Below are 23,102 nucleotides of genomic sequence, written 5' to 3'. Positions count from 1 at the left end.
TGTATACCTTTGTACAGAAACACCATTCCTGAACCCATTTTGATCAGTAATTCACAAGTGTTGAAATTATGACAGTTCTACCAGGATCACAAAAGTGGTCAGCTGAAACGTGCCATTATGACTCATGTGACTCATGTGAAGGTTCCACTTCTCGTTATCTACATGATCTACCGCATGTCTGCTTGGTGTGACGGAGAGGAGAGAAATAATAATTCCCGGCTCTATTTAACACGGAACGACTGAGCTGCACGTATCTGAGACTGCATTGTTAAGAGACAGAATAAAAGACAAGAGCATGGACAACTGTAAATCTTTAATATCGATGATCACATTACATGAACCGAGATACCATAAAATGTACATTATTGGATGTAGAAACAGGCTTACGCACAAATATCACCCTGAGATGTTTCGCTGTACGAGACGTTACACTGATCGCTTCATTCATAATTGAAATGATAGTCTTTGCATGTATAAACACAAAAAACTACTGATTGAGAGCAGATAGAACATTTCATAAAATCCTACTTGCTGAGTATTTAAGGCACAAACAATTCCAGGTATTAAACTGATTTCTACTGATTCACCCTGAGACATGTTCAATAAAATACTAATTTCAAAAATGGCACTTTAGCAATCGGAGTCACATGTTTGGCATTTTATCCAGAGGAGGAAGTATCTAAAAAAAAAAATCATAAATTAATAAAGGAGGAAGCTCATGCGAGAGGGATGAGATTCTGAACATAAAAATACAAATCATTCCTGTGTAAATGTATGTGCAAACAAGAAGAGGAGCATCTCTGTGCATGTTGCTTCGACCCTGCGCATCGTCTTCAGACACACAAATGAACTGAATTATGGTTTGAAGAGAAGAGGCTGCATCCTCACGAAGCTGAAGTTGTAGTACGGCGGCAGACCCTGATGGCTGATGCTGCTGAATTCCTCCCAGATGAACGGCGGGAGTCCATCCTGTGTCGTTGGCCCGTTAACCGCCTCCGCACGGAAGTCCCCAGCCATGGCGAAATCTGTTACCTGGATGGAAAAACGACACAGGAAAAACAGAAAATCTGAGCAAAAAACATTTGACGCTACAGAACTTTTATTAATGCACAGATATGGTAACAGGATAGTTACCTTCGTGTCATAGCAACCTCCCGGTGAAGGCTTTTCCGTTCTGAGGTCGTTACGGCAGCAGATGGACTTGCAAGGGTCATCCTTGGAGTAGGGATCTTTCTTGTAGTCTGGTAACGGTAAACGTGGTCAATGCCAAAATCAAGTCAATCTCTATGTAGACTGAAACAAGTGTGCATGCTCAATTGTGGACACAGAAGCAACCATCAGTGCTTTAATGCACAGGCCAAGGGAGGATCTATTAAATGTTGGACGAGTCCATTTAACCAAGAGAAAAATTTGGATTTATTTTACATCGAGTTTGGTTGAGAGGTGTGTGTGCTCTGGTTTGATACCGTCATCTGATAGCAACTACTTGGTAATTTCAAGAGCAGAAGGTTCATAGTTACTTGTCAGAAAAGTTTGTTAAACCACAACTGCGTCAGTCCAAAAATTTGCATCCCAAAAACACAAACTGGTTCTGTGCAGTTGAAGAATGTGAGTCACACACAGACCATTGAACCGCATGATGTGCTTCAAAGAGTCCAGGTCCTTGACATCAGCTTGGTCACGGCGGAAGATCTTGGCTCTGGGACAAAGATCATAAGAGAAGTCCTCTCCGTACTCCTCCCACATTTCCCCGTACCCACTCAGCGTGTAGATCTTCTGGTGGAAAGGGATGTTGTATGACGGCCAGTAACCTGAACAAGAAACAGGCTGCTACATGAAAACAAACCTTCCAGTGGAAATCCACCTGAAGAGTTTGTTATCACCTCTGCGCAGCGCCTGCGTCTGGTCTGAGTACTCCACTAATCCGGGGATCTGCTCCACCACGGTCAGAGCGCCATCGGCAACACTGTGGCCCAGCTTCACCTTGCTCCGGTCCAGCACCATGTACTGGTTATTGTAGGTACCTACAAAGTGGGACAATAGCAAAGAGGTTGGTTTTTTTTCTTGAAAAATATTCGACTTGAGCCCCACTATTATATTTTACTTCTTATTACATTCAGATACAGATTATTATCATCATGATCGCTGGATGTCTCCTCCGTACTTGAAGCATGGCTTGAGTCTAAGTTTGACTCTACCGGCCGACACTCTTCCTGGGCTAGGACGAATGTAACCAAATGTACAACGAAACAAAAAAGCTCATATGCAAAGTAGATATGATACATTCAATCAACTCTAGTTCAGGGACCATAGACTTTTCTCACAGAGAAAGAAAATCAAAAACACCAAATCATTGAGCGAATACTCAGTTTTCGAGACTTCTCCTCTGGTACTGCTTCTCCAGGCATCTTGGCCTGCCTGTACTTCAGCGTTGACATTCCTAAACCTATTTTATCAAACCAATTCTCACCTGAATTGTGCTTGGAGAAGACTTGAGCCCACTCTTCACCCGTATGGGCCAAACCGTGAGCCAGTCGGACCCTCTGCCACGCTAGAAGGCTGTTGGGGGTGAGTGAGTCAAAGAGGGAAGAGTTGAAGACATTGTTGGTGGTCTGAGTCATCATCAAACCACTGCCGAGGAGGTAGAAGTCGTCCAGAGACACCAGGAAACCTAAGGGGTGAATGTAGGACAGTTTCTCTCAGACAAAGCCACACTCACAGCAGGGATTCAGATCTACCTGGATCATTATTTGGTAAAAGTGACACCCAGCTATGAATCATCACAATGTGCCTGGTGAAAGAAAGAAATAATGTTTACCATCTACATCCAGTTCTTAGATTCAGACTTCATGAAACAAGCAGATGAGGCCAGTGTAAAACCACGCAGGACTGTGTGGTCTCTAGTTTTGAAGCCACAACTTTGACACTTTGGCCAATGTCCTCCTGGAACCATGAGTAACCATTTATGGACCATCTTGCCGTCAAAATAAAAGCAGAAGTCCTACCAGGGTAGCTGCTGAAGGACATTTTCCCAGTAGCGGCGTGGGGCTCCCGGATGTGGAAATCCCAGTGTTTGAAGATGCGCATGGTGGCGGCGTAGGTGTACCAGCTGGAATGGGCGAAGAGGAGGTTCTCAAAGCCTGGAAGCAACTGGCATTGGCAAAGTGAAAGTGAGACTTGAGGAACAGAATTCTTGCTTCATGACAAACGACTGCGTCACATGAAAAAGCTCCCACAGACTCCCAGGCGATTCCACAATGAAACAAGCGGGAGTCTGACATGTGAAGGTAAAGGACGATGAGGATCTGTGTTGCACTGCTTGTTCATCAACATCTTGTCAATGTAGCAGTGGTTTATGATCTGCTAGGACCATTCGCTGAAAACACAGATGAACAACACACCACAAGTAAACTGGAATCTGTCGTTGGACAGTTCAGAGTCCAGATGGTTCTGGTCTCGTTTAAAAAGGTACCGCAGAAGTTCTTTGCTGGAGTCAGTATCAGTGCCACTGGAACTGTCTAGCACAAGAACACACAGAAATACGCAGCCATTCTCAGCCATTTCTTTAAATCCAGTCCGAGTTAGTTGACTTTGGTTCATATTTTACAAAAATATTGCGGGAACTTAATATTTCGTGCATTTATCCAAAAGTATGTCGGGCATTTATAGCGGGGGCGTAAAACATCATTTGGAGGCACATACCAGAGATACAACGTGACCTTTTATTTTTTTTTAATCCATGTAAACTTGTGAACACCCAAATTTTGTGTTTCATCTTTGCTTTGCCATGATTTACTTTACTGACTTCCACAAGCGCTTCACATTCTTTCATGTTTATGATTTATGGCTAATTCTGCTCAGTTTTATCAGTCTGACTGGATCTGGATCGTATGGTTTGACAAGGTAACAAGAGCACTGGATCAACTACTGAGGAGCATAATAAGCTTCATATTTGCTATATTTGTGATAATGGAAGCTGTTTGGTTTGTATCTTGACATCGGCTCCACAGATTTACATGTTTTTAAGTTAGCAGGCCTCACTTCCTGACTGGAGCAGCTTTGGAACTCTGACCTTGATGAGTGCGGAGCAGTGTCCCATCCCAGGAAGCTTCGGGTGCTTGAACGGAGAGTCTGGGGTGGGGACCAAAGCTGGAATCAGATCCAGCAGGTCTCCGACCGCGTTGAGGAACTGGACGGCAAACAGGGACAGCGGCTGTGTGGGAAGGACAGCAGATAAACAGCTGTTGGCAGGTGGGGGGGGGAGTCCATCCACTTCCACACTGAGGTGGTTCAACAAGAGCAGATAGAAGGAGCTGAGAAAGCCAGAAAACACTTCATGCCAAGTCTTTTCTCTGCAGGCTGCTGCGGCGCATTGTCCTGACAATGATGTCCCAGTCAGGCAGGAGGAAAAAACTCAGTTCTATTAGGCAACCGTGACGTAATAATTGAAATGCAGATGAAAAAAAATGAAAAAAAACAGATAAAGCAGCAGGTGTGAACGATTATTAAATTACAGACTTGATACCTAAAATATGGGCCACTTCAGCAGCAGAATAAAACTGCTGTGAAGGAGAAGACACAGAAATTTAATCTTCACTGCAAGAATTAACCCTCGGTAATCAGCAGTCCACTACACCAAGCCAGCTGCTCAGCAGTCTTGAATACTCTAAGTGGCAGACTTGAGTTAAGACGATCCAACTTACTGCTGTTCAGCGTTGGTCAGGTTCTCTCACCGCCGTGCACCATGACATTGCCCATTTTTATTTTTTTTTGTTGCGTAATAGGTTTCAATAAGAAGATTCTGTGATATTATTTCATATTTCACATATACTCATTAAAACAATGACGAATCAGATGTCCGACATTCCCCCTAGGGCAGCACGGTGGTCAGCACTGTCGCCTCACAGCAAGAAGGTTCTGGGTTTTGAGTCCCGCCTTTGGCACAGGATCTTTCTGTGTGGAGTCTGCATGTTCTCCCTGTGCCTGTGTGGGTTCTCTCTGGTAGTCCAGCTTCCTCCCACAGTCCAAAGACATCAAGAGGGGATGAGGCTGATTGATACTCTAAATTGACTGTAGGTGTGACTGTGAGTGTGAATGGTTGTCTGTCTCTATGTGTTGGTCCTGTGATGGACTGGTGACCTGTCCAGGGTGAACCCCGCCTCTCACCTGAAGGCTGCTGGGATAGGCTCCAGCCCCCCGCCACCCTTAACAGGATAAGCGGAAGAAAATGGATGGATGGACATTCTCCCTCACACTCTATGCCACCTCATAAACTAAAACTAAACAGACTGTCAAATACAGATGGCAGGAACGAAATGTACACGAGATGAAGCTGCCAGACTTCATAATTAACTCTCTAAAACGATGCTCAGAGGTGTGAATGTCCCACCTTGTTTTAAACCTGCGGCCTGGATTCCTCTCTCCTCCTCCTCCACTCACATTCTAGGTGGGCGGGACTACGACGCGAGAAGAGGAAGAGCAGAAATGTGCAAATTGGGAATTGAGAAGAAGTCTGTATGTGACTTTCAGATTGCATCTAGAGAGTGACGCCTGATCACATGTTTGGTTCGCTCAGAAACTTCCTCACTTTAAATCAGAACCTCATCAGATTTGTACATAAACACGTTTTGTAGTTTTCATAACACGTTTTGTAGTTTTCATCAGATGTTGTGACCATGATAAAATTCAGATGTGCGCTGGGGTAACACATCAGATAAATAACTGGATACGACAGCAGAGTAATTTCCTTTTTACATTTCACAGCTAACATGTCCTGTAACACCTCACCGTCCGTCTGGACCATCTTGATTACGGGCTTTTCAGTGAATTATTGATCTTTTGAATTCTTTGTTCCCTTTATTGTTATGTACCTAACTTGTTTGTCCACTTCCGTTCTTTGTCTTTTTCCCCTCCGTTTTTTTGGTTGCGATCACCTGTCGGTCCTCTTGTCCTCAGCCTTGTTATCCAGTCAGCTCCTCCCCCGCACTTGTGTTCTCCTTCCTGTTTCTTGAGTCGCGGAGTTTGGTTGACTTTTGTATGATGATGATTTGTTTATTAGGGTTTTTTTTCTTCTTCATTTTATTTAGTTGTCTTTTGCTTGTTGATTCCTGATCTGAATTTTTTTTTTTTTTTTTTTTTAAATGAATCCATTAATGAATGCCTGACTGCCTCTGCATCAACCTGACTATCAGCGCAGTGCAGGCGCTCTGGGAGTGCATTCAGGAGCCGGCTAACTACTGGTTAGTCAGAACTCTGCTATTGTCTACTGCAAAAGGAGAAATGCTTTTTTCCCCACTGATCTTTATCTTAAGTTTCTACCATCTTTTCTTGATATTTTGTGATTGTTCACCGGTTTAAGGGTGTTTTTATTTATTCTTTTTAGTCTTGCCTGCACTATTGTCTTTACCGTGATTCCTTTCTGTTTTAGGTACGCGACCTTGTATGAGCCCCTCAGGCATTCTTGTCCCTGCCTGCACACTTTACTTTATTAACTGATCTACTGATTATTATTTTCATGTAATACGTGCAAATAAAAAGGAAATTCTCCATGCAGACATGTTGATATTTAAGAGGTAAAATGTAACCTGGTGACCTTCTTACCTTCTTGCCCTGTTTCTTGGCCCAGTCTGCCACGCCTGCCTGTAGTCCGTCCATCTGGGCCACGATGAAGCCTGCATGCTTCCACAGAGGATCAGAGCTCTTGTTCAGTTTCACCTGCTCTCTGGTCCATGAGTCCTGTTTCCTGAAGAAGCAAGCGCCGTTCACATAGAGGTAGACTCAAGTGTAAAGAACCAAAAACCAAGCTCCTTGTGATCAAAATCTCAAATTTGCAGTTGTTCTGCACCTTCAAAGTCAAGCTAACATGACCCAGAGAAGAGGATGAGGGAAAGGAAGTGGACTCACTTCATGAAAGTCTGAACCGGCTCAAGGATCTTGGGGTTGTGGATCAGCTGAGGATACATGTTGGTGTAGTGGTCCATCATCTGCCTGGGACGAGAGAGAAAGTATCTGTGCTTTTAAAAATGTAAAACGAAGCAAAAGTTACTGATTGTTGATCTGTTGACACATTCGTTGTTTCCCATGATCCCGATCTTTCTGCTGTCCCAGCTCAGAGACCGTCAAGATCGAGACCAAGTCTCTCGACTGAGCATCGCAGACGCCACTGTTTAACACGCCACCTGCTTCATAACCAGCACATTCATGACACTCACTGTGCCGTGAGGAAACCCTCCAGGTAGCCCGCCAGGAAGAAGGTGACCTCATCAGTCTCAGGGGTCTGTCCATAGCCAGCCCGGATCTCCAGGACACTCCAGCCTGTACTGGACAGGGAGTCATTCAGGTACCCGTAGGCGTCTCCCTCTGTCTCCAGCACCCCCTCCTTCAGCAGGGGGGTTTTGTGCTGTGGGTCCCAGTAAACTGTGGCTGCTGTCATGTCTGTGCAGTACAGTACATTCAGTTACTAATACCACCGTTTTAATCTGATACCTGTGTGATATCCAAGCGGTGCCTTTCTCCTTTTATTCTAGCATTAGTGACCTCCCACTCACTGAAACCTTACATCAATCAGCATACTCTTTCTTTGCTTTTACGTTAAACGTGGACCACAGTAAAAAAAATAAAAAAATAAAATCACACCTTAAACATTTCATTGACAGAAGGCTTCCCTCTACCTGGGGAGCAAAACAAGGCTCAAGACGCCGCTGACACAGAGTGAGGCTCATTATTGGTGAGGCTCATTATTGTTGGACAACGCCAACGATTACAACGAACCTCTGGGAAACTCGGGATAAATAAGATCGAACTCGTGGTTTCGATCGACTTGACCTACTTACCGTCAGGAGAGGCGACGGCCGAAGCCACATGGAGAAGCAGAAACACGTACAGCCTCTTCATTGAAAGCATGGCTGCGTGAAGTTAGAGCCAAGAACACGGCCGCTTCGACGGGAAGCCGATAGTGATTCGGTCGAGGGGGGAACGCATTTGTTAAATGCGACGGAGGGTAATTCCAAGTACCCGGAACGGAGTCTTTCTGGATTGGCTGAGGTCGGAGGAAGCAGGGCGGCGTACCGGATTAATTTTGAGAGCAACGAAGCTTGGAAGAAGGCTTGCTCTCTACCGCTGAAGTACCTTCTAACAAATAAGGTTAAAGCGGGCTCGTTTGAGTTAATTCATAGATTTTATCCAGTGAAGCATTTTTTATTTTATTTTATTTTATTTTATTTTATTTTATTTTATTAAATTGAAGAGAGACGTAAACTGCTCTGTCTGTGAATTACATCCTGAAACCTGTTCTGATTTATTCTGGTTCGTAAATTTACAAATGACTTCTGGAAAGATGTTAATGCCTACATTACACATGTTGCTGTCTGCTACAGGGAAGTTACATTCGGATGTTTCGAGGATCAAGAAAGAGGATACATTTTTTATCAATCTAATGTTACTACTTTGTATACTCCATATTCACAAATTTAACTTTCCAAACGAAAACACCCCATTTTTTTGTTTTACTGAAGGAAATAAAACAACATATATTTTTTAACTGAGTCCTCAAAAGACAAAAATCTATCAAAACTGTCAATATTTGTTTTCACTTTGATGTCCTAAAGTAAATCTCATGTCAAAGTCTTGAAAACTTAATTCATTTATCTATTATTTATTTATGTACTTATTTTTTCAATAATTTCATTGAGCTGATTTGTGTTCTCAGTATGCTTTGATATTTTATACTCTCCATACTATTATTTCTTCTCCACTACTTGTTTGTTTGAAATAAAGAGAAAAAAGGACGTGTCTTGTGAAAATGAGGTGAAAAAAAATTATACATGAACAGTTCCCGGTCCCCGCTTGTAGACACAGGTATTAACAGTCAACAGTCAATCCGACTGTATTGTCACATTCAAAAAGCTTCCACCCCAGATGGGACTCGAACCCACAATCCCTGGCTTAGGAGGCCAGTGCCTTATCCATTAGGCCACTGGGGCTGCTTAGCTACTGGTGAAGTCGCCTTTGCTTTTAATGATAGACAACTGTCTTTGATGTGCCATTTACTATGACATTATGTCTTTGCAACTTGTATATTTTTATGTCCTGTAATTTTTTAGATGTGCACATTCTGCCTGTGCATTTAACGAGTGATCTAAAAGTAAAGGTAAAAAAAATGGCATACGCAAGAAATATAAATATACCTAAAGAAACCTTTTATTCAGGAATTCTAGGAATTTGGAAAAACAATACAAGGACAAAACATTTGATTTCCCTTTAACACGTTCATAAGAGTTCAGGCGTTACAGCATTGTGATCTGAAGCGATGCTGCCCCCTAGTGACACTCTCAGCCTCAAAATGCATAAACAATATATTTATCCGAGGGAGAAATAAAAAGGACATAAACTCAAGTTACATAGTAGTGTATAAGTATCCATCAGTCCATCCATCCATTTTCTATATCGCTTATCTGTTAATGGCGGAGGGGGTGGGGGGGGGGTGCTGGAGCCTATCCCAGCTGACATTGGGCAAGAGGTGGGGTTCCCCATGGTCAGGTCGCCAGTCCATCACAGGGCCATCAGGAGCAATTCGGGGTTAAGTATCTAGCTCAAAGATACTTGACACATCGCCACTGGGGACATGAGGACTGAACCAGCAACCCTTGGGTTGCTACGGCCACTCTACCCATGCTGCCCCGGTGTATGAGTATATTCACATCACTTTCATATGGAATCACTTTTTAGCATTTTTTCATTTTTCAGATATTTTGACAAAAATAAATACACTGAGAATGCCTAAGAAAAGTTACAGCGCTCTTTCCCTTTATGCATAAATATTTACATGTAATGTTTTAATTTTTTTTACATTTCACAGTACAGTAAAGCTAGGTGAGGCCATCAGTTTTCTACCTCAACACCAAAACACTATGAAACTTTTGGTTAATTAACGTCACCACATGAATCTCTGTCCAAACATTTGTAGCAAATAATTTAGGGGATTAAAAGAGCATTGCTTCATGAACCCACAACCCAGACCCACCACACCTCATCAAACTAGGAGTCACAAAAAGGCACACCTGAGAAACGATCAGTTCCAACTCTGCAGCAGCTAAACCCTCCGCCTCCTTTGCCTTCTGGTGGTTGTGACTGTATGAGTGGAGCACAGCCACATCAAAAAGCAGTTTAAATAAAGAATTCCACAAAGAAAACATCTGCAGAAGAGGACATAGAGGACTGGAGCAGCAGTTTCTACTGTTGAAACAACGGTGTCAGCAGCGGTATTCCACTGCGGGTCACAGCGTGGGGGAGTGCTGACATGAAACATAAGGGAAGAGGTAACACTGCGCACTCATTCAATCGTCGTCGATGAGTTTCTCTGCGCCGTTCTCTGCTTGTCTGCTTCCTCCTTCCTCTCCTCCTCCACCCTCCTCCTCCTCCTCCTCAGTGTAGGAGAACGACTGGCTGCTGTAGTTGATCATGGTGCGGGAGAGGTCCACTTCAATCGGGAAGACGTCGGCCTCCTTCAGGACGGCGTAGCACTCGTCATAGTAGTGAGACATGCCGGACACGAAGCGCTGGAGCTGGAACACGATATCCTGGACTGTACGTGAAGAAGAAACAAGGGAGAAAAATGAGCAAATGGACAGTTGAGTTTGAAAAAGAACCAGTTCTGCTGAAGAGAAAGATCACCTCGAATCAAACGTAAAATGACTGCTGTGTACCTCCTCAGGCACAAGTCCTTCTCACGTGCTTCCTTTATATTTTCCTGTTTTCATCTACAATGTGGTCTTTGTCTTTGCATCTCACTTGTTTCTGCATTTTTACTGATTAAATCCTCATACTTCTACTCGAGGGTAAAAATGTTTTACCAAGAGTCCCCGGTCCATCAAGTCAGATGCAGATGTGTAATGATGAATAGGCACAACACGGTGACCCAGGGAGGTTTGGATAATTACTAGAAAAACCTTCACATTAGCTTGATATTATACCATCTTGGCAATTACTGATGGAAAATGAACATCTAAAAAAAAAAACAGTTAAAACATTTGCCATGCAAACCCCCCCCCCTGAAAAAAACCCTACATTATCAGCTGTTGTAGAATTGTAGAAGAACTGTAGAATTAATCAGTAACATCTTGTTTTTGTCCTCCAATTTTTGACATTTGCACATCTATAGTTCAATGCAGGACTTTACTGATGACGGTAAATGATTCTGCCCCGATCACACTGTAATACTGAGTTTGGAAAAGGAGTACATTTTGTTCAGTGGTGGACAAAGTACACAACCTCAGTACTTGAGTCAGTACATCGTAGCTGCTCCTGGTCAAATATTACTCATGTACCACGATGCTACACAAAGCCTAGAAAAACAGCAGTAACAGCTTCAGCATAGAATGGAACGGAACTGAAAAGAACAGCCACCATTATTTCTTTTCTTTCTTTTTTTTTGCTGAATGTGAGTGACTGGAGAAAAGCGCCAACAAACCATGTTTCTGATCCAGCAGTTCTATCTTCTCCAGAACGTCCTTCCTCATCTTAGCAAAGCGAGCGCGAGCCTCCTGCCGACATCGCAGCACCAGACGGTATTCATAGTTGCCAGTGCTGACGCGGTACAGCGGTTCACCCATGGCCTGCAGCAGGAAGCGCATTTATCACTGCCTCACATCCAAGGGGTTGCTCACACAGCTGGACGCTTGTCTAGGACTGAACCCTTCAGGATAACAGTAGATTCCTCATCTTGTTCTCATCAGCAGGGATTTCTGGAATCTTTTTTTTTAATTCCTATTTGTCCTCACACAACTTGCCCTCTATCTGTCACCCCCCCCCCCCCACACACACACACACACACACTGACTTTATTTTCTCCTGCTCTGTAACCCAAGGTATAATGTAGGAGTGCTGGTTTTGAAGCAGCTGAGACCTCTAATGAGTCCTTTCTTTACAAACCATCCTGCAGAGGTAAAACTGAGATTCTGAAGGTCGCATGAACGCCGTTCAACAGCTGTAACTGGTGACTGATACGAGTGAATGTTTTTTAAATTAAAAAGTCGTAAATTAAATTTTTTTTTTTTTTTTTACAGCATGTTGGGTTTAAAAACTCAACAAAGGTAAAATTCCAACGACATTTCTTTCTGTCCTGAAGCGTCTTCCAAGAATCCCCAGGGAGAAAAGCAACACGTTTTTAAACAAATCAAGCTGGTGTTTTGTTCCCTTTGTTAAATGCTAAGTATAATTTTTTATTCTGGAACTGAGATTATGACTCACAATACTGCTGTATTCTTCATCATCCATTTCCTTCACTTTCAAACAGTATGACTGAAAAACAAAAAGAAGGTCGTACTGTTAGTCGATCGATTGGCAGCTTCACAAGCGATGTTGCTATGCTTTGGACTCACCAGATATTCAAACTTCACGTCCAGGTACTTGCGGATGGTGAGCTTGGTGTCTGGTATGGCCTTGTGGAGGTACGTGTTCAAATCGTGGAGCATCTGCACAGCAAAATATGACCAGTAAGAGGCTTCATATGAAGCAAGACTGTCGTATACAAAAACCCTTTCGACTCCTGACTCAAGATCCTTCAAAAAAAAAAAAAAAAAAAGGTCTCATCTTTCACTATAAAAGTCCATTCCAGAGCTCTCTTCCAAAGTCGTTTACAAATAAGAGTGGGGTTGTTTTATACAGTAGAGTATCTCACATTTGGCTTTTTAACAGACCACGGTACATTCAAGTGCTCTCCGAGCTTCAAAGCCAACCTGGCGCACTCACAGGCTTGATGGTCTTTAGTAGTTGAATGCCGTACTTCTCGATGCTGCGATGAGCATCAGCGAACTTTACGAAGGCCTCGCTGGCCGCAGCCTGCGGCTCTCTCACTCCAATGACTGAAAACACATCCCCAAATGCTGCAAGGGTACAAGTATCAAAGCCCAGTCGCATAGATGAGAAATGACAGCTCACAGAAGAAGGGCAAAGATGAAGATGACAGCAACTCACCTCTGTGTGTTTGGGAGAGTTCAAAGAAAGCTCTGAGCAGTCTCTTCGTGTGCTCCATCAGCCCTTCAAGAAAAGCACAAAGGAACAAGTTCACCGAATGCTTGTGATTCCTAATTTTCCTCCGAGTGTTGGGCAATATATCACTTTAGAGCTACTGAATCTTGTTTTTTCATATAAGATATTTTAGGTCATTATGTCCACGACCATAAAGACCTAGAAAAAATGCAGGGCGGTTTAACGCCTCTGTGACGTGTTACCTCCAGTATTTTCAGTTCATAGTACAAGTTCACGTCCGTCCAATTTGAAAATTCTCTCAAAGAGTTCTTCAGATACGACATGAAAACGGATGACATGGACAGACAACCCGAAAACATGCTGGCGTAAGACAGGCATCCATTCTAACTTCTCTCATGTTGTCCAGCTCTAATGACGCGCCTCAAGTGGACCGTTCCATCACACCTATGAATGAAGATTGAGTTCATGTTTTCCTTCATCCTTACCTTTGTACAGCTCTGCTGTTTTTTCGAGTTCTTCCAGTCTTTTAACAAGCCCATCTGCAAAATCAAACAAGTCGTCACAGTCGATGAAGTCATAAAATCACAAAATTAACGAGCAAATGTTCATTGTTTCACTCAGTAAAGTGACTCGACAAAATCTCACCGTTGCATAAAATTGCTCGACTTAGTCCAAGAGCGTCTGCTGTACCGGAGCTCATATTCTCGACCAGCCGGTGTTTGACTTTTTTCAGCACTGAAACACAAATATGTGTGAAGTTGTTGAGATAATGGAAGAATGTATAAGAAGCATTAAAGGACTGAATCAATGGAGGCTGAGCAGAGGACACACCTATGTCCAGAGACTTCCCCTGCTTTGGGTCTGCTTGTAATTTATTATAGTGGATTGTTGCTTCACCCTGTTAAAACATAAAGACGACAAAAAAACTGAACATATTTACAGGAGGAAAAAAAAATTATAATATATACAGACATACGCCAAGAAAATAATGTGACATAGAAACATCAATCCCATTGCTTTTCTTATTTTCACTTTTGTCTTTCCCCCTAATTTCATGATACTAAGAGTGACACCAACATGTAGTATTTGCCCTGAATGCACAACGGTCAAATCCTTTAACACCCACAATGAACCTCTTCTTTAATCCACCACACAGGAAGTCATGGAATTTCCTGGGTGCAAACAATGGAGCCCAAAAACAACACGGCCCCACATAGGTCACGTTGAGTCAGATGCTATGGGCTATTGTCCAGACCTCTTTAGATCAGCCCAGCCGGCCTGTCAAGTCCCTCTTCTCTACAGTCCAATGGTGGGCTTCTGCCTGTAATTATTCGTCATTTACTCCCAAACCAGGACACAAAACAGTAAGTCTTATTTACTAAAGTTACTGCGGATAACATATTTGACACATCCGTCAGAATGTGCTTCATTTCCTGTTACTCATTAAAAGGCATTGGCAAGGTATGGTGGAGTTTGCTGCTTTGTCTAGTAAGTTTATTGGCTAGACGAGGGCTGGATGTTGGCGATCACCTCAAGGTACGACAAATATCCTGGTACGATTTCACGATACGGCACGATACATAATGGGCTACCTTATGATGCGATACTCAAGATAACTGATGGAAAATGGAAGAATGGGGCAGAAAATACAATTTGCTGTGTACCACTTGGGTAGTCTAATAATATGTATGTCACGTTTCATTATTATCTCAACACAGACAAACTGAGTCAAAACTATTTATTTCAACTTAAAGCACACAGTGGTCAACGGCTGTATAACTGTATTCACCAAATGCAGCCGCCATGATGAGAAGGGAAGAGCATATCAGTGAGAACATAAGTTGTTGTTTCACTGAACACTATCTCACTGAATAATAATATACATAGGTCACAATACCATTTTATCAGGCTACTTTGCAGTAAGATATGGCAATAATACTTGGGGCTGGAGTATTTACACAGTATGGTGAAAAAGCAAAAGTGGGATATATTGCTGTATCAATGTTAGCAGACAACACCGGACTACAGAGACTCTGAACTGAACATGAATTGAAACTGATTTCCAGCCTGAGTATGCATCAAGGGACAACTACGGCCTGCATCTGACAGGCGGCTGCCACTCACCTTGCAGTTCAGTCATCAGCTAGTAAACTGAGATGACTAAATACTTCACTTACAATCTAAAGAAGTTGCTTTGTTTTTAAATGTCACTGAACAAGAGGTGTTAATTATGACGTTTGGAATGTTAAGAGAAGGCAGCCATCGCTGTGGGCATCAGATCAGCTCAGAAAGGTGTTTTCAATAGAAGTGATCAGGTGAACTTAATCAAGTCAGCAAGCAGCGACAATGGTGAAACCAAGAGCTAATTAGAAAGGAAGATGGAGGAAAGAGAGGAGAAGTGAGGTAAAGGAGTAGAGGTAGATGAGGAATTAAGAGAGAGAGAAACTAGGGCTCTCATCATCGCCTAGTAAAATATTGTTCCAATTGAGAGTAACTACAGATGGTGTTCCCCTCCCCAGCACTTGTATACCTGCACAACTTGAATCATCTTGGCCACCTCCACCTTAGTCTTCCCCTTTACCGGTTTGCCATTTACGCCTGTGATTTCATCACCTGCTGCAAGTGTTCCATCCAGAGCTGCCGGGGTGTTGTCAAAGACCTGCCAGACAACAGGAGCCGCATTTGAAAAGGTACACTTAATATTAAAATTTCCCTTCTGACTCAACCAAACTGGGCTATATTGAGTTAATAGTTCGCATGTTGTTCTTCCAGTGAGGCAAAACATATGAATGTCTTTGTGCAGGTCAAACTCTAGTAATCAAATGAACTCTACCTACCTGGACAATGTAGAGACAAGGACAGTATTGTGCCCCGCCCCCAATGCTGATCCCAATAAGATTATTAGCATCCTTCTTCAGGCTCACAGTGCCAGGTACTGTTGGTATCCCCCTTAAGAGGAAGATAAAAGTTACTTTGTATATGCACCATTAGTTGACTTGTGCTACTGATTTAAAGTTGGATTTGTCAACGTGCCTGGTCCCACGTATCAACAGCAGACTTAAAATCGTCCATCCTTTAAATGTTACACACTTCAATACCCAACTGTGTGAACCTTCATGTATCATGAACCAATAACAATGAACTCACAATTTGTCCTCCTCCAATTCATAGTCCATGTCCGTGAACATTGCAGAACAGTTTCACTCCCGTCCCCGGAAAATCTGTTGGTGATGACAAATCCATAACCACTGATATGAAGGCTACAGACAATGTTCGTACTTGTCTCTATGTCCCTCTAATAACAGAAAATAAGGTTACTGAACTACATATATATCGAAAGAGAGTCATTTCAGGCCATCTAGCATGATCAGGGTTAACTTCCATCTTCAACGGAAAGGGAGCCCTAAACCCCGCTGACTGTAGGGTTTGAGAGGACGCTGCATCGGGGCACCAGTTGCTGGTAACTTGCGATACATGACAATAACAGGAAGCTATTTTAATTGGTATAGTCTCATTGTTAATAGATAATCGTTAGTCAGGTGTACTTCTCTTTGGTGACGTAGCCTTAGGCAGAACAACTGCTAGCTTGCCTCCGCTAATTAGCGTCTAGCTACTGTCAGCGAGCCGCAGTTGAAAGGCCACATGCGTGTTCGGTAAATTTACCTTATATTGGAATTCACACCAAATCGCGTACAAATGTCCCCTCACGTGCATAAAAAGCGATATGTCTTTCATAAGTTGCTCGTTTTGGCTGAAAGATAAATTTCTGGACTCAATGACAGCTTCTCTGTTTACTTTCCGCAGTCAACTTCCGGCACGAACCGGAAGTATATTTTGAGGATGACTAGTTTGTTCTTTACTGTTTTCTAATGTGGACAACTAATTAATATTAACGATCAATTTCAGCTTCCTCGCATGTTTCAAATCCTCAGTTTTAACTATAAACGTTAAACCAACAACAACGTAAGTCATTCATGTCCGCAGTACTTGTGTCGCGAATGTCTGTTGCAGTCTGTGACCACTAGGAGGAGGTAAAGATCACGTTTTTGTTTCATGGCCCTCGACTTGGACTTTATTAATTTGATAAACTCAATAAGTTTTGTGCAGTGGTAACAGTGGTTATAAATGACAGCTAAAGTGTTTTTTTATGACAAAACATGAATAGTATTTTCTAGAATTTTTGTCGACCATTTTAATTAAACTGTAGATAGCAAAGAATAAATTATGTCAGAAAACATGCATACAAATTAATATGTATAAATTTATGCTATTGCAACTAGGTGGTTGTTTAGTTTTTTGTAACTAGACAGTTGTTGGAAATGACACGGAACCAACTCCCACACAGTTGATTAAATAAAAGGTAAATAGCGCAACCAAATCAAGTCCAAAGTGCTACTTCCTGTCAGAGACAGTAGAGCCGACTGCATCGGTGGTAGATGCCTTAACATTTTATTAAATCGCAAAGTATTACAGCCGAAATAATTAACAAGGATCAGTATGTATAGTAAGAAAGTGATTATTTGAACTAAAACTTTACGTTGTTTTTATCACAGACAAGACAGTTGGAATACATCAGTGCAGTGAAATCTACAATGTAATCAATATTTTCCTAACTTGACATGATGAAAAGATCTTAAATGGCTCTTCCAAGCTGACAAGAGAGAGAGTGGTTGGTTGAAAGAGCTGACTGATGATTAGTGGCAGCATGTTCGGTGATCAAGGAGGCTGTTGATCTCATTAATTTGCATGAAGCTGAACAGCCATGGTAAATGTATGGAGGCCCCTGCATTGAAGAGGCTGATTGTGGTGATGCATTCACATGAAATCCTTTCACTTAACCACTTCTGCTTTGCTTTATAAATTGTGTGAAACTTGCTCTTGTCCCAGACCAGAGGAGAACCCCCTTCCATCTCATCATCTGGAGGGCCATTCACCAACACGCAAAATGAGCATGGTAAGTTTAAGGTTTTTTTTTTATGCTGATTTTATGTCTGCACATATACATCGTGGATTTGCACCTGTACAAAAGATTATATTGACTCGTGTGAGCCCAGAGTTGCTTTGATAAATAACTCATGTTTTTAATTTAAGAGTTGGAAACTTTGACCTGTGCATTTTGGTTTTGTAGAAACTTGAAATGAACAATGTGAACCTGACAGCTGGAGATCAGGTGAAGATAAAGGGAGAAATTCTTCATGATGCTGAAAGGTGAGTTGCACAAATATGTATTTTACACATTCGTGGGAAAAAATAATGATTTACATTTGTTCTAGGAGGAAAACATTTGAATCGTAGAAACTTGTGCATTTTCATTTTGGCGCATTATTGGTTTTCACTGAAAACCCAGTGGATAACTGTGTAATGTTGTAATATTTTGTGTCGTTCTGAGTTTTGATGTTAAGATTTCACATTAATTTTGTCATCTGTGATCCACTCAGATTCCAGATCGACCTTGGGTGCAATGAAGACGAGCTGGCTCTGCACTTTAACCCTCGTTTCAATGATGACACTGACGGAGCTGTTCTGGTGTGCAACTCCAAGACTGCTGGTTGCTGGGGCGACGAGAAGAGGGAAATACACAATCCCCTACAGAGGGGTGCAGAAGTTAAGGTGTGAATAGAAGTGAAGATGTGCAATCTTTGTGAAAGGGGATAAAAATAACATACTTCCTCACTTAGGCCAAGCCATGATGTTTTCTAAAGGACGTTTAGCATCGGTTAGACTCTCTCCTTCCAGAGACTAAATAAGTTTTTCTAATTTTTTTTAAATTTCAGATTGTGTTGAAGCTTGCTGGCGATGTGTTTGAGGTGGAGCTTGCTGATGGACAGGAAGTCCAGTTCCCTAACCGGATCGGCATGGACATCATCAATTATATCAGGGTCGCAGGAGACTTCAAACTCAGTTGCCTGAAAATCTCCTAAGAGATGCAAACACTGCATGCAGTGATGGTTATAGATGAGACATGAATTATCGAGAAACCTATACCTTCCCGACATGGGAACTGTTTGTATCTTATTATTTCTGTAGTGAACCAAAATATAAAAACCTTCAAATTCAAATGTTTGTTGTTGTTGTTGTTGTTGTTGTCACAAAGCATCACTGCTCCCAAAATGAGGCCTTTTCCTGCCTTTGAAACGTAGCCTGTTTCACTTTGTGTGTAACTTTAGAATCTCAGTCATCGCCTTTTTTCAGATTGACTGTATTAATGATGATGGGGGGGGGGGGCACATTTTCCAACATACAGTCACAGATGCAATTATAATGTGAACATTGGAGAAATAAAATCTCAAAATGAGAATGAAAACATTGTCAACATGGAACAGAAGGTTTTAGTTAATTTAGTAGCTGCACATAGAAGTTTTGAGTCATGCAATCAGAAGGATCTGTCGTCATAAGCAAGATCAGCATCTTCAGGTGTCAAATATGGGATTAAATCAACCACCTCACCTGTTGGTGGGTGTGTTGCAACCTCCCATTGCCGAACCAAGCCCAAATACTTGGGAGACGAAGCTTTCTCCTTTGCTGCTCCCACCCTTTGGAACTCACTCCCTAAAGTCATCAGAGACTCCTCTCCACGCACCATATTTAAAAAAAAGGACAAAAATCACTGAGGATCCACTTCTCCTTGTGCCGACACAGCAAAAACTCCACAGTTGAAATGACTCCCACAGAGTTCATTTCAACACTTTTTCAGGGTTTAAATAGCTCTCCACTCTCCACTCTACAATGTCTCCAGAGTGAAATTGACACTTTTAAAACAGTCAAACATTTAACACTGTTACAGAGTTCCAGAGTTAAACCCTAAGGGATGACACAAGTAACGCTGCTCTGAGTTCCCTTTGTGTTGCTGTCTGGGTGTTAATTTCACTTCCTAACGTGTCAAGCTACACTGAAAAAGGTTAAATTACCAAATATGTATCGCAATAAACAAAAACTTCTCAATTCTCTGTATGTAGCCTGTTTGTCAATAAGATAATGTCATCTTCAACCAAAAGCGAATCACTTATTGGACAAGACTGGCATGTCTTCCTCTATTTTACTGCAAATACTGTAAGTCCAGCTCTGTGCTCCACATCAACCTTGACCTCACAAGTTGACAAAACTTCCTTAGACATTTCAAGCATTTCACTGTTGACAAAATGCTCATTTCTGAAATTAAAAGATTTTATTGGCCCACATTCATTTTGTAAGAGATGTAAGGTTTCCCAACGATAAACAGCTTCCATCTTTTTGGAAGTGATTTGGTTCTGATTTTGAGAATCTTAAAAGAATCGTTAAACAGTCACCAGTAGACACCAAGAGGCCAACTCTCCTTTTAGAAGATGGGTAACGGATCATAAAATGATGCCCAGGTAGCAAGTTTTTATCTAGAAACAAGTGCTTAAACAGTTTGTGGTGGTCGGCAATCAATTGCTTTAAATACATTGTCATACCCAGAGTGACAGAAAGTGAAAAAACTATGTTCATTATTTGCGTTAACAACACTAACAAATTCCAGTTTTTGATTCCTGAATAATTTCACCAAACAAGAGCGGGATGTTTTTCACAAGACACAATGTCTGCAGGAAGTTTAGACCAATGCTGTCACCGGCACTCTCCAAAACAGGCTTTGAGGGACGGTTTTTCTGTTCTAAAAACCCATCATCCCAACCGTAAAGCCTGGAGAGCAAGTCCCCTTCTGACATACAGTTTTGTGTGAGGTTTCCAAAGAGCAATTCTGTCTCGTACTGAGCCACTCCCTCAAGGAAATCATGTATTGTGTCAAATGAAAAGCTCCTGCAGACATGGAAATACTTCAATGAATTAAGTATAGAATTGCTTTTTTTCTTCCAAACAATACGTTGGCTTTAATTGAGGGGTGTCCTGGAGAAATTGGCAGTGCATTTCAAAAATGTCTTTTCCATGGAGGATCACTTTAGGAGCGTCCTCACTCTATGCCACTTGGGAATCATGTATGCATCCCGAGATTTTCTCCGGTAACCTAGGAGATTGTACCAGAAACCTGCTCATCAGACAGTGTGAGGACGAAGCCCTTGGCTTTCCCTCTTTTTAAAAAAAAATCATTTATCAATGGTTCATTTAGAACATCAAACCATACATGCAAAGATCTTGTGTGGGAAAAAGTGAAACTAAATGAATGTTCATTAGAACAGAATTAAATGGGGGGGGGGGGGGGGGGGTCATACTACAAAGTAAACACAGCCAGTTTAGTGAATTCTACTTTTGGAGCCCAAGGGGATTGGCTCTTTCTAAATAATCACTGTATGCTTGGAGGGATGCGAGGATACACTCAGCTCAGCTCAGCAGACGAGACACGATCTTGGGTTCACGAGAACGAGGCCAGATTTTAAGAAAACTACAATGACAAAGTAAATGACTTGACCAACTGACTTTTATTTAACTGAGTCGAATTTTGAAATGTAACTCTTTACATGCATGATGTAAGCATGAGCTTTTAATAAACTTCTACTTCCACAAATTGAAACGAAAACTAAAATGTATAAAAGTTAAAAAAAAATGAAATACTTTCATTTTTTTTCCAAGATCAAAACAAAATAAAAGTTCTACTCTGTCAATGCAGGGTGCAAATCGTGCAAACAGAGCCTGAACATGTATGGCACTGACAACTTGCTGCACTACACATCCATGTTCGTTTTTAATATTATTATCATTTATAATATGTATGTATTATTATGTGTGCAATATATTATTTTTAATATAAGCATGTCCACATTCTCTGCCAGCAGTTGGGACCTTTGCGCATTGACTACGTCTCCTGTTGTTGAAAAGATGCGCTCACTTGGAACGGAGGTAGCAGGGACAGAAATTTCCACTGGGAAACCAAAATGCTGCCAAACAAACCATTTGAAAGTGGCGGGGGCTTCTTCAACGGTATCACGACCGGTCTTTTCAGACGTCATTGTTGAAGCGATCCTTCCCTCCTTCTCCTCAGCGTCGCACTCGTAACACAGCGAGTGTGAGGAGGTGAGTGTTGCTGTGGTCGGAGGGTCGAAAAAACGCAGTTTTGAAAATGAGGAAGAACTTCCTTCTTGACAAGATGCATTCTTATGCACGGAAGTAACTGAAGAGTCGCTGCAAGTCATGGACGAGCTTCTGAACTCTGAGGGGGCACAGTCAGAGCCCTCTCCGGAGTCTCCACATGTGCCACCATCCAAACAAACAAAGACACCGAACAGTGGAGAGGAGGAGCAGCCTGGGCTCACCTCTCGCTTGCTGTCAGCCACGGAGAGAGAGAGGATGCAAGAAGAATCCCTCAGACGGCTACGGTCCCTGGAAAGCTCTGTTCAATCCAACACAGACACTTTGAGAAGCGTCACAGAGTCCCTTGAATTCTTGGGGAGACAAGTGAAGCATGTGACGACGAAAACTGACGATTTCCAGACCAGAGTTGACACTCCGGAGAAAGAAAACGCAGCGCTCCATGAGAGGTGCAACGACCTGGACGCCTACAAGAGAAGGTGGAATCTCCGGGTCGCAGGGATCCCCGAGCGGTCCGGAGAAACCGTCAAGTAGATCATCGCTGACCTCTTCAGCCAGATCTCCCCAGACATCGGTAACCCGCTGCCCCTCTCCGTGGACATCGCGCACCGCCTGGGTCCCCGCTCCGGAGAAGATCGCTCCAGCCGCCGGATCGTCGTCCAGTTCCTGTCCCGGTCCCACAGAGACAAGATCTGGAAGGACGCCAGAACCTCTGGTGTCCTCAAAGAGAGAAAGATCAAGATCCTGGAGGACCTGACCCAAGAAGATAAAGACGCAAGGAGCAAGCTGTGGCCCCTGGTGGAGAAGGCGGGAAAGGAGGGGAAGAGCGCAGGCGTCAGAGGTGCAGCAGCGCTTATTGTACACAATAACAGGACGAGCAATTCTTTGACAAGAAAAGGACATTTTTATTTATTTTGAAGGAAATCTGGACAATGATACAGTTTTTTTGTCCAACTAATCCAGCTGCTTGGGAAATTTCACATTCACAAAAGAAAATGCACAGACTGCAAACCAAATATTGATCTCTTTCTTATGGACATCCAGCAGCATTGTTCTACAATTAAAGACTGTACAAACAAGAAAGCGATTGGAACGAATCATGTGTTTGAACTCTT

At 42.4% G+C, this 23,102-nt stretch overlaps 3 protein-coding genes and 1 non-coding gene across 6 annotated transcripts; 1 reads left to right on the top strand and 3 right to left on the bottom strand.

The window, feature by feature from the left end:
• Positions 1-303: 303 nt before the first annotated feature.
• On the bottom strand, positions 304-8,034 carry plbd1a (phospholipase B domain containing 1a). The gene is made up of 11 exons (XM_086185748.1): positions 7,833-8,034; positions 7,212-7,434; positions 6,904-6,987; positions 6,601-6,742; positions 4,073-4,213; positions 3,006-3,150; positions 2,471-2,671; positions 1,884-2,024; positions 1,626-1,811; positions 1,135-1,241; positions 304-1,032 (listed from the first exon to the last, which is right to left on the bottom strand). The coding sequence occupies exons 1-11, from the start codon at positions 7,900-7,902 to the stop codon at positions 856-858; spliced, it is 1,617 nt and encodes a 538-aa protein (XP_086041874.1). The 5' UTR covers positions 7,903-8,034; the 3' UTR covers positions 304-855.
• An 874-nt stretch (positions 8,035-8,908) lies between these two features.
• Positions 8,909-8,981, bottom strand: trnar-ccu (transfer RNA arginine (anticodon CCU)). Its single transcript has one exon. It is a non-coding gene; the product is annotated as a tRNA-Arg (tRNA).
• Positions 8,982-9,210: 229 nt separating this feature from the next.
• pick1 (protein interacting with prkca 1) lies at positions 9,211-16,803 on the bottom strand. Its single transcript, XM_086185618.1, has 13 exons — positions 16,651-16,803; positions 16,135-16,208; positions 15,825-15,936; positions 15,518-15,646; positions 13,819-13,885; positions 13,633-13,722; positions 13,473-13,526; positions 12,973-13,035; positions 12,748-12,881; positions 12,378-12,470; positions 12,247-12,297; positions 11,468-11,612; positions 9,211-10,582 (listed from the first exon to the last, which is right to left on the bottom strand). Exons 2-13 carry the CDS (start codon positions 16,173-16,175, stop codon positions 10,335-10,337), a joined length of 1,227 nt encoding a protein of 408 aa, XP_086041744.1. The 5' UTR covers positions 16,176-16,208; positions 16,651-16,803; the 3' UTR covers positions 9,211-10,334.
• On the top strand, positions 14,227-19,058 carry LOC147245480 (galectin-2-like). Of its 3 annotated transcripts, none has more exons than XM_086185620.1 (6): positions 14,227-14,351; positions 15,507-15,677; positions 17,875-17,941; positions 18,116-18,195; positions 18,426-18,597; positions 18,762-19,058. In XM_086185620.1, the coding sequence occupies exons 3-6, from the start codon at positions 17,933-17,935 to the stop codon at positions 18,906-18,908; spliced, it is 408 nt and encodes a 135-aa protein (XP_086041746.1). In that variant the 5' UTR covers positions 14,227-14,351; positions 15,507-15,677; positions 17,875-17,932; the 3' UTR covers positions 18,909-19,058. The 3 variants fall into 3 exon arrangements, with proteins under 3 accessions (XP_086041746.1, XP_086041745.1, XP_086041747.1); XM_086185619.1 differs by lacking the exon at positions 14,227-14,351 and adding an exon at positions 15,270-15,390; XM_086185621.1 differs by lacking the exons at positions 14,227-14,351; positions 15,507-15,677 and adding an exon at positions 16,351-16,447.
• The last annotated feature ends 4,044 nt before the right edge of the window (positions 19,059-23,102 follow it).

The sequence above is a fragment of the Aulostomus chinensis genome, chromosome 18 (assembly GCF_037954235.1).
Source record: "Aulostomus chinensis isolate RoL2024-O1b breed Wild chromosome 18, RoL_Achi_v1.0, whole genome shotgun sequence".
Taxonomy (NCBI): Eukaryota; Metazoa; Chordata; class Actinopteri; order Syngnathiformes; family Aulostomidae; genus Aulostomus; species Aulostomus chinensis.
This window is presented reverse-complemented; position numbering and strand designations above follow the sequence as displayed.

Excerpts from the sequence above, each read along its gene's own strand:
- plbd1a (XM_086185748.1), bottom strand. The coding sequence starts at position 7,902 with ATGCTTTCAATGAAGAGGCTGTACGTGTTTCTGCTTCTCCATGTGGCT. Across the intron at positions 6,743-6,903 it reads CCGGTTCAGACTTTCATGAA|GAAACAGGACTCATGGACCA; the intron begins GTGAGTCCACTT and ends TTGCTTCTTCAG. Across the intron at positions 3,151-4,072 it reads ACTGCTCCGCACTCATCAAG|TTGCTTCCAGGCTTTGAGAA; the intron begins GTCAGAGTTCCA and ends TGCCAATGCCAG.
- pick1 (XM_086185618.1), bottom strand. The coding sequence starts at position 16,175 with ATGTTCACGGACATGGACTATGAATTGGAGGAGGACAAATT. Across the intron at positions 12,471-12,747 it reads TACTAAAGACCATCAAGCCT|ATGCTCCACGATTTGAACAC; the intron begins GTGAGTGCGCCA and ends TTTGCTGTGCAG. Across the intron at positions 11,613-12,246 it reads ATGAAGAATACAGCAGTATT|GCCATGGGTGAACCGCTGTA; the intron begins GTGAGTCATAAT and ends TTCCTGCTGCAG.
- LOC147245480 (XM_086185620.1), top strand. Across the intron at positions 18,196-18,425 it reads ATTCTTCATGATGCTGAAAG|ATTCCAGATCGACCTTGGGT; the intron begins GTGAGTTGCACA and ends TGATCCACTCAG. Across the intron at positions 18,598-18,761 it reads AGAGGGGTGCAGAAGTTAAG|ATTGTGTTGAAGCTTGCTGG; the intron begins GTGTGAATAGAA and ends TTTAAATTTCAG.